The sequence below is a fragment of the Morone saxatilis genome, unplaced genomic scaffold (genome assembly GCF_004916995.1).
Source record: "Morone saxatilis isolate NCDOM2014 unplaced genomic scaffold, NCSU_SB_2.0 Contig4, whole genome shotgun sequence".
Lineage (NCBI taxonomy): Eukaryota > Metazoa > Chordata > Actinopteri > Moronidae > Morone > Morone saxatilis.
This window is the reverse complement of record NW_023339984.1, coordinates 1943911-1954313: the sequence shown is the minus strand read 5'-3', so window position 1 is coordinate 1954313 and position 10403 is coordinate 1943911. Positions and strand designations below refer to the sequence as shown.

The following is a 10403-nucleotide window of genomic DNA, read 5'->3' as shown; positions in this document are numbered from 1 at the left end:
TCTCTGAATGCAGGGCTACTTGTTGTTTCTATAGTCTTCATTGGGTGTAGTTCTGCTGTAATTCGCACTGCACACAAAACTCCCTTTTCTTTGTAACTCGGAATTACCTTTGTGGAATTTTTATGTTTAGGAATTAGCCAAATATTGAGGTTTCTCCTTTAACGGGTGCTTCGCCATCCAAAACGTAAGGCGGAATGATTAGTGTAACTCCTTCCGGCTGCGGGAAAGAATGACATCACTTCACATTTGACACATGTACAGTTTTATTGTTCTGCCATGTACACACTGCAGCTGCTTTGCCTTGTTAGCGTTTCAGGTTTATTTTTTAGTAATAATTTGATAAAGTCATACATGCCCGCATAGATATTTGCACTGTTAATATGTATATATTGTTATCACCATGGAAACAAGATGCTCATTTACCAAATCAATGGTCTTTTTTTGACATTTCTTTTATTCTTCCATTGGATCACACTCAAAGTAAATGGCAACGTGAGGATCATATTGTTACATAAAGTCTCAACTGTAGATGAACACAAAACATACTTTATCAGTCTGTACACAGTTCAACCAGCTTTCCAATCTAATCCTATTTTCTAATGTGGCAAAAAAAAAAAACTTCATTTGTCTTTTAGCTTTAGAACACATTCAAACACACACACCACTCTCAGCTTATATCAGCTGGAGTATACAGGGATCACAAATGGACGGCAATAAATAAATAAGGAGGTACATATGTGATAACTGAAGTCAGTGGAAGTCGCCTTTGCTTGGATTAAAAGTTGATGTGTTGATCCTTTGATAGCAGTGATAACAAGAAAAAGTCAAATCAACAACAGCACTGAAAGCGAAGCATCGTTATCGTATATGTGGTGTCTGAAAACTGGTGTTATTCTATATTTTATTATTGTCAACAAACCCCATGTGATAACCCAACTCTCACTACTTTCTGACTTCCTTTCCGCTCAGCTCCACGCCCACTGGTTCCTACTGAAGGTAGAACTCTTTAAAAATAGCTCATAATATACACTTTTAAAAAAAGGGGGCTCAGTAATTTTCTAAAGCAGTTGCTCACTGTAGTTTTTAACAGATGGAACTCCAGATGCAAATGTGTTGAACTATTACTATATACAGTGGTCAGTAGGTACATACCACTTCCTTTCATTTCATTACTGAGATATGAGGAACCAAAGAAACATATTTCTTGTGAAATGAGATGACCTCTTTCTCTCCCGGCTTAAGTGTTTGGTTCATTATTGAATAATAAGTATATGATTAGAAATATTGAAGTATCCTAAATGTTTTAGGGAAAAGCTGGAAATTGTGTACATTTCTCATTGACATATAGTTTCTGCCTGACACACAGTGACTGATTTTCAGCATCACACATGATTGAATAGAAAGTGGACAGACAATTAAAATGCGTTAATTGGTTAAAAACAACAGGTAGCAATGGCGAGCTAAAGTACTCTAAAAAAAAGTTCTATTCTCCCTGATATGAGGCCATGATGCAGGACAAAAGGGAAATAATTTTATGACCTTAAAGGTTCACTGCACTTCCATTACGTAAGGACTTGTGAGACAGAATGTCAACCATTATGTGTTTTTAACAGTTTTTGGACAACAATAGAGCTCTATGGCACAGAGGAAGAAGGTATACCAGGCTTTGGATACGCACAATATGATCCATTCACTGTTGGTTTGGCTCCCCACATGGGATTTGTTGACAAGCAGAAAAACAGTAGCCAGCCTCATCCTTTAAAAGGCGTGATGGAGGACAATTACATGAGCAGGGCTGCAGTCTGAGGTGAGGACAAACAGCACACGTGAAGGTGGAGACAGTGACGACAGGGGCTACGAGGACAGCGGGGGTAAGTGCTCGATCTGCATCAGAACATTCCTCATCACTACTTTCTTTCTCAGTGGACACACTGTATATACACACACGGAGGTGGCGGTTCTGTGACAGATAATGTGAATGCACGACACACATTGGACAGACAGACACATAAATGAAAAAAGGGCAGATGCATCATGGGTTGACAAAAGTTGTGACCGCACAGCCTTTGTAAACAGATCAGCAGGGTGATGTTTGGCTGTATAAAGAGTCCATGATGACACACACATTCACTCCCAATGTATTCTCTATGTAACATTAATCTCATCTGTACGGTGGCCATTCTCCAGCTGAATCGGTGCATGTACAGCAGGTTTAGGTGGGCTAATGTATTAAATGCTTTGAACTTTTTGGACTCCAAGTCCAAGCATGATTTTTTTTCATCTCCTCTATGTACAAATGTTTACAAGAGTTCTTCAAGAAGAGGCCAGTGCGTGAGGCGAAACGTCTGAGATGCCCCCCCCTCCCCGACTTTGATCCGCCTTTGGTGTGTCGTACCGCAATCACACCACAGCAGCCAAAAGGTAAAAACAGAAATCGCCGTCCGACAAAACTGAAGGGTGCTATCTTTGGTCACAAAAAGAGCAAATGAAACACAATGTGTAGGAGGGAAGAGTGTTAAAGCACGAAAATACTGTTCCATTACTCGACAAAAAAGGGGAAGAAATAAAAACTTTAATCCAGTGATGAGCGAGGACAACAAGAAGGGGATCTGGAACATCTTGATCTGAGGAAGCGTACGTCACCAAAGGCTTCAGTGGAAGATGTAGGGAGAGGATCAGTGGAAGCAGCTGCTCAGTCAAAGCTCTCCTCCTCCTCCTCATTCTCGTCTCCTTCCTCCTCCTCCTCCTCCCCCTCCTCGTCGTCGTCATCCTCGCAGTAGCGTTGGAGCAGTCGGTGCAGGTGTTGCTGCAGTGCGTCGGGCTGCAGGGCGTCTGGGGTGTCGTCCAGACGCTCCAGGTGCACGTGCTTCCCTTGGGCATCCCTCACCACAGTCCTCTTCTGGGTTCGCGACTTACGCATCTGGCTTCTGCAGGAGCAAGAAAACAAGTGTTACACCACATCCAAGCTAACTGATGGACTGTCAATGACTGGCCGTGTTTACAGACATGGACTGATCATTTGGGGTCAGTCTGTCAGCGGTTAGATGGGCCACATTTCAGCAGTCACTATTTCAGACTATGGAAATCCAGGACTGCCAATATTAAAACTAAATCATTAAATCAAAAAGAACATTCATGTTCCATTTATGTGCACGATACAAAATTTTAATTGAAAAACCAAAGTTCAATTTCAAATTTTGTCACATTGTGTATCAAATATAAAATGAATTTTAGTTTACAGAAATAATTTCATTTTAAATGTCCCATTGTAGAAAGTGAGACGTAGATGCTATTTAAATACTGTAAAATAGAAATGCTCAACGCACAGACTTCCGTAAGGTTGTAATGTCACAACTACACAGTCACTGCCCTCAGCCATGCCCCAAGCATGGCGCACCTGGACCCACTGTCTGGGTAGGTTACAACCAGTTACCTATGGTTGGCCTGCGTGTACGTCACTCAGCCAATCAGAGGGGGGTCTCATTAATATTAATGACACAAAATGCAACAACAAAACACGGAAAAGTGTCAAATATGGGACCTTTAATATTGGTAGCTGTGGTCTTCCATACCTCTTCTCTTTAAAAATGTAGCTCCTAACCCACTGATATGTTTCCATGCTACAGTGACCTAAAATGTGGGTTAACCAAGCATTTTAAACATGGTATGTAAGAAACTGAACACACACCATGCAACTTTGTCCACATTTCATACTTCAACCACATAAAATGTTTTTATTCTGAGGTTTATTTTCAAACTTCTGGCAATCATCATCCAATCGGTTACGAAAATATGGAGTCAATGACATAATAACATGACGATTATGCAGAATGTACTCAACTCGACTTTATCACATCTAAAACATTTTAAGAAAGGGCAAGGCATAATTGTACACTGTGCTTTTAATCTACATGTTAAACCACGTCTGCGATAATAATAAGTCAGTTTTTGAAATCAAAGTTTGGACGGTAACATTAATGGTTAGAAGACAATGCAATCACAGCATGCCTTTTTGTTAACCTCTAAATGCTCTCAGTAAACAGCTGTGTCTTTGTGGTCATTTCCACACACTCCCATGCTGCTGCCCAACCTTTTAACCACAGAACCGTCGTCCTGCACAATCTCTTTCTCTACTACATGAGGCAGGAGCACTTTCCCAAAGCCTCCAGCATAACTCAACGCCTGGAGGGGAAGAACAAGGGATCAGAAGGAGGAAGGAGCAAAGACAAAACACTGGAAACCTGACAGATATAGAGATCTGCTCAACAGTAGTTACTGACAAGTTATAAAAAATATGTATTAGCAGCACTTGTTAAGGATACATTTGACAGAATAATTTTAAATATTTTTTTCTCGTTTGGAGACACTGACCTTCTCAAAGTCCTCTCTGGCTGAGGGGAGATCTGCAGCCAGCGAGGAGTCTCCCGTCTGCTTCTCCATCCTCTCGCCTCTCACCACTGTTGTTTTGACAACCTTGCTGACCTTTCGACCTTGCACTGGCTCCACTTCAAACTCTGAAGCCGTGGCGGCGCCCAGGGCCAGGGGCTCCGAAAAGGTCAGCTGGAGAGATGTCAAGGCACCAACGGTTATGTACGATCTATAATGTCTTATTTAATTTTATCTAATGTCACTGGGTCAGCATTTCGGTATATCCAATGATTTTATGGCCAAAAACCTTAAAAAACAATGACATTCCCATCAACCTTCAAAGTGCTTTTAGTGTTTTAGCACTATTTAGCTAAGTTTAGCATGCTAGCACAACACTACAATGTTAAACATGGTAATACCAGTTAAAAAATCAGCATTTCAGCATTCAATGTCAATGTGAAAAGCTTTGCAGTCTCACTCATGACTGTAGACTCTGTCTTGTTAATAAGCTGTATGCTATATTTGCCCGATAAAGCTAGCAGTAACAAGTAACTCATTACTTGAGTTTAAAGCACCTGAATGAAGAAGAGATACTGATTTGCACAAATAAATAGCATTATTAGTTATTATTAAATAACCTATTGTTTCATGAATGCTGCATTTTATTTAAAGTGAGAAATGTTTTGTATTTTGTCAGACTGACTAGTAAATGCATGCACACATATAAATGTTCTTAAACAGAAACACAATTCCTCTATCTAGTACTAATGATAGTTAGCAACAATAGCTAGCTAGTTCGTGTAGAACATTGGCTACTGAACATGCTTTTATTTTACCTTTCAAATGTATGAGTTTGTCTGTATATTGACAAACTGTGGCATATATACCACACATATGTCTAATGGATGCAGTTTCAGTGTGTTACAGGTGACGTGCATCTTGGAAACATCAGTGGGCAGTTTCCAAACTTCACAAGTCTTGAATTCAGCCAAAAAATTCTCTTCATGATTAAGTATAAGAAATACCAGGTACAGACTCAAAGATACAATAACAATAGCACAATTAGATATCCATTAACAGCAAAAGTGATATTCATAATTATGATTATGGAGTCACAGAATGGAAACTAATTAATATGATTAAAGTGTTGCTGCATATTAAAGTGGCTGGTAGACTACACTGACCTCTTTTTGATCTCCCTCACTGTGGAGCACAGTTCTCTTTACCACTCTGGAGACAGTGTCTCCCTCCTCAATCTGTACCGTCTCCTGGTGAGAGCCCTCGATGGTCACTTCCTGTGTCTCCATGCCATCAGCTGACACATATTTACGAATCACTTTCCGTGTGATCTGATGGAAACGGCAGAAAAACAACAACTTTGTTAAACTGTAACCTGGTTTTTCATCATATATGCCAAGGAGTAGTACTGTGATTTTAAGTGTAATTTTTGGATATTTTGATGTTGTTAACATCTTTGGATGTTCCCTTACTTTCTTAACTACCATGTTGCCATGCTCGTCTGTGTACTTCTCCTCCGTGACAGTCTGTGACGGGATATCTGGTAGGTTATCCGCCTGTAAAAAGACAAAACATACTGTCAGTTCAAATGTTAGTGCACAGAGGGGGACAATCAACAACAGCAATAGTTCAGGCAGGCACAACGTCAAGCTCAGCTCTCAATTCCAGCTACACCAGCTGATCGCAGCTGGTCATAAACACACATCAGCTGACGGCTCAGCTGATCCCTTCAAGCATCCAATTGGCAAATGTCATACCTCAGTTAAGCTGCTTTAGACTATCTAACTTTGCTGCTTCCTCTACAAGCCGCTTTGCAATCCAACTCCTCCTTTTATGCTGTATCTGATTTAATCAATGTCGTTTCTGCTGCCATTGATGATTGCTCTGTTCTATACCCTGGGGGTCTTTGCTGTTACTGTCCTTGTCTTAAGCTTTCCACGTATGCATGTGGAAGGGCAAGGAGGTCCTAGAACAGGGTCATACTGCCAAATATAACAGTCTGCATTTGGAAATAAAGTTTTCTTTTGACAAAAGTGGTCCTGACTGAAATTATATAAATCACTCAAACATGACCAACACTTTTAGGCGCCAATGTCAAAGTTAAACATTTTTACACATTGTTGCTTTAGTTTTTCAATATTGATTTTTTTGTAATTTCTATAACAAAAAAATAAAATGAATGTACACAAAAACAATACAAGTAGGTGAGCATGCACAAACTAAATAACAACTAATGTGGTTAAGAGGTCCTCTTCCACCCTTAGATTTTATTTTCTGCATTGCATAAAATAACTTTGTGCCAAGCAAATATAAGAACCCGATAATTCAAGTCCAGCATGAAACCACCAAGGAGCACTAAATCTCTGCTACCCACTAACCCTGCATCACTCCACAGTGCACTGGGGCTGCACGGCTGCATCATGCTTGTTTACCTGAATGATAACTCTGCGTCGGACCACCCTGGTGGTCAGCACCTCCTCCTCTGAGCTATCAGAGGACAGCAACCCTAGTTCCTCTGCTATCTCCTGGGAGATAGCACACAACCAGCATGGGTCAATATATCAGATCTGCACACTACAGTACACTCCTGCAGACAGCGGCTGTTCCTTCTTTTCCCTTAACCTCACTTTTATGTTCACTTGCCAAAAAGGTACATGTACAGACAAATGGAATGAGGAAATAAAAGAAAAAATTGTATGGCTGTACACAATAGTGAAGTGAGATGAAGAGAAGGTACAGTTATGCAAACACTTTAAACATGCAAGGATGGGAACCAGTGTGCGAAACAGGAGGAGACACCCCAATTAACATCTAGAATCCCCACAAAAATGTCCAAATCAAATGTTGTTGTTTTTTGTTTTTTTGGGGGGGGGGGGCAACACAGAAAATATCACTGACTGAGTAGACACTGGTGCCGCAGCTGTTAAAAAGGACACCGATGTCAATATTAGAGATTTTTGGGTGTAACAGTTTGGTTCCAGTGCTCGGCTTTGTGGGTGCAGAGCAAAAAAAATTCCCTTGATACCTATGTAGTAAGCCAACATGGTTATTCCAGGACGTTCATTTCTGTGGGTCGGAAAGTGTTTCAAATGATTAATGTAAAAATCTAATTTATTTGAAAAGCTGTATGAGGCTTGCACAGCTTGCTCCAATTTACTTTGTTTTGCCTGAGTCCTCATTTCACCAAATCCGCGAAGGTGACGCAAAGTTAAATATAATATGCAATATACTGGAATTTTCCTACTCTATTTTTCAAAATACAGTGCACAGCAAGGGACCCACTGATTGTCAAAGGATATTTCACACACTGATGGGGGCAACAACAAGCAGAAAGCAAAGAATGCAAAACAGTGCAGATGTGAACAGAGTTATATGTTATAGAATGTAAATGTCACAAATGCTGACTTTAAAATGAGGAACTGTAAATAAATCATACCACCATTGTAAAAAAAAAACAGGTTTTTCTGTCACTGATGACACAATATTTAATACAAAAACTCATCACGGTTATTTTCTTGAAAATTTAGGCACCCATGCACGTTAGCCTCATTTAGTCCATAAAGTGCAAACTTGTGTTTTATTTTCTATGTCTTGGATGCAGCACCACAGCAACCAGCCTGGCCAGGCAACGACACCAACCATTGCAGCCTTGTGCTCATGCTCATCCTCTTACCCTTCCCAGGAAGTCATCATCATCGTAATACCCTGCCTGATCTCTGGAAGGAAGCTCCTCGCACACAGGGAGGTCGCCCTCTATTCGACACTCCCGTGACCCCTCTGAATCATAAGCAAATTCACCAAGACTTTCACTGCCAGAAGAGAAGCGCTTGTTATCTTCCACGTGAAGGTAAGGGCGAGCAGTGTACTGAGGACTCCCTTTTAGGAAGTCGACATCAAGGCTACTCCCAGGCATTGGAGACGGGGGTTCGGAGATATGGTAGGTAATCTCATGTTCCCGTTTCACCTCTTCTGGTTCAGAGAAGTCGGAGAAGGCTTGTCTGCAGTCAAAGAATTCCAGATCCGAGTCAGAGTGCTGTGGAGATTCCGATCCTTTACTGAGTTCTTTTGGTAGGACTTTTGGATCCTCCGATTCAAATTTTGAAACAGTTTTCTCGAATTCTGAGAGGACTCTGTGAAAGCCTGGGGAAAACTTGAAGTCTTCAGCCTTTTCAGACTCTCCCTTGGTGACCTGAGCTGAAATTGAGTCACTGAACACTGGAGACACTGGACTCAAATCATTTGAGGAGGCTTGGCTACATTCAGAAACTCTCAGGGTTTGATGTCCTGAAAATACTGCTTCATAATCTGGTGGTACCAAAAACTGATTTGACATAGGTGAAAAAAGCTCACTGGACTGTGCTTTCTTAGGAATAAACTCCCAATCTGAGTACCCATATGATCGGTCTGACTTTACATCTGTTTTCTCAGATGCGGGTAGAACTGGAGTAACAGTTCTGTGAGTTGTGTGTGAGTTCTGGTCAGGTAGCTGTAGGGGAACTGATTTAAGCGACTTGTCATCAGCAAACAGCAGACTTATTTTACTGCCGTCTTGTGTCACTGTTGTAGCAGACAACAGCTTGCTTTGCACCTCATCATCTATGTGAAACTGTGTTTCGTCTGGTGACTGAGCAGGAGCCTGTAAGTAAATATGATAACATCCAAATAAGTTCACCAAAAAATATTTTTAAAAATCAATGTACAGGTTCTTATGCATCATTAAATTGACCTCAGCATTTCACCAGGTTAGCAACACTGAAACATTATTTTTTTCATCCAGTCAATATCTCATTAGGTTTAGAACAATATATGTGAATCCCAGACATGCAACTTAGCATCAGACCTGAAGGAAGAGTGATAAGTATGTTAACATTCCAGTCCATTTCTGGACAAATACAAGGAATTCACTGCACTCCAATTTGTTATTTGTTCATCAAGGCACACAGAGTTATTTCCTCCATCCAAATGGCATGTTAATGAATTCATCCAAAATAAGTGATTCTTTGCTTGATTGTCATGCTTGCTCTGTCTTACCCTTTGTGAGGCTGTCTTGCTCATTAGTTCTTCAGCACTGATGTGTAGGGTCTTCTTTTCCTTTCTTTTTGCATCTTGAACTGGCAATGCTCTCACATGAAAGTCTTTTTGAAAGTCTTCCTCAGAAACAGTGGTTTGTAAAGTTGAGATACTTTCAGCTTCTGATTCATGCTGCACCCATTCTTTGTATGACAAAACTTCTGATTGTGGTCTTGTCATTTTTTGCCAGTCAGGATTGACATGTCCGTGTTTAGACCTTGTCTCACCAGTTTGAATTAGTAATGGTGACACAGCCAATGGTCTATTGTTAGGTAATGATGAAGACTGATCGGGCAATAAAGGAGATGTCACATGACTCAAAAGTTCAGTCCTCTCAAAACAAAAGCCTAATTCCTCTTCTGACTCAACAGATTGAGGGCTTAGTGGCCTTGGGCTGTCATCAATCCAACAATCAATAGGTAAAGCAACAAACTCAGAGTCTGATGACAAAGACAATGGTGAAGATGATCTATCAAGGTAGGTAGCATCCATAAAGTAAGAAGACAATATTCTCATAAACTCAGGTACTGGTGAGTCAGGCAAAAGTTGTCTGAACTCATTGACAGATGATATGGATTCAGGTGAGGATGGTCTGTCAGTCTCAGCAACTCTTGATGATGTGACTAGAAGCTCACACTCTGAATCTGAACCCATTGATTCAGGTGATGATGACCTATGTGTAGTGGTGTACTCCCCCAAAGACACTGTAAACTGCGGGATGGGAGAGTCTGGAGACAGTGACCTGTTCTCATTTAACTCAGGCATTGATTCTGGAGATGATGCTCTTTTGTCAACCATTTGCATGGCTGATTCAAGTGACATAGGTCTGTATTCAGGCAGTGACTGAGATGACAATGGCCTATCTCTCTCATTCTGATCTTCTGATTCTGGAGATGATGGCCTGCATTCTGCAAACTGAGATTCCAAATTTGCAAATGACATATAAT

General features: G+C 40.8%; 1 protein-coding gene across 1 annotated transcript; it reads right to left on the bottom strand.

The window, feature by feature from the left end:
• Positions 1-245: 245 nt before the first annotated feature.
• LOC118338406 lies at positions 246-10221 on the bottom strand. Its single transcript, XM_035675714.1, has 8 exons — positions 10092-10221; positions 8060-8580; positions 6819-6947; positions 5859-5942; positions 5553-5717; positions 4372-4560; positions 4091-4182; positions 246-2927 (listed from the first exon to the last, which is right to left on the bottom strand). The coding sequence occupies exons 1-8, from the start codon at positions 10219-10221 to the stop codon at positions 2693-2695; spliced, it is 1545 nt and encodes a 514-aa protein (XP_035531607.1). The 3' UTR covers positions 246-2692.
• Between the last annotated feature and the right edge of the window lie 182 nt (positions 10222-10403).

Coding starts and splice junctions, on each gene's coding strand:
- LOC118338406 (XM_035675714.1), bottom strand. CDS start 10,221: ATGCCTGAGTTAAATGAGAACAGGTCACTGTCTCCAGACTCTCCCATC. Junction 8,581..10,091: donor AATGGGTTCAGATTCAGAGT/GTGAGCTTCTAG, acceptor ACTCAATTTCAG/CTCAGGTCACCAAGGGAGAG. Junction 4,561..5,552: donor GTGAGGGAGATCAAAAAGAG/GTCAGTGTAGTC, acceptor ACATCTCTCCAG/CTGACCTTTTCGGAGCCCCT.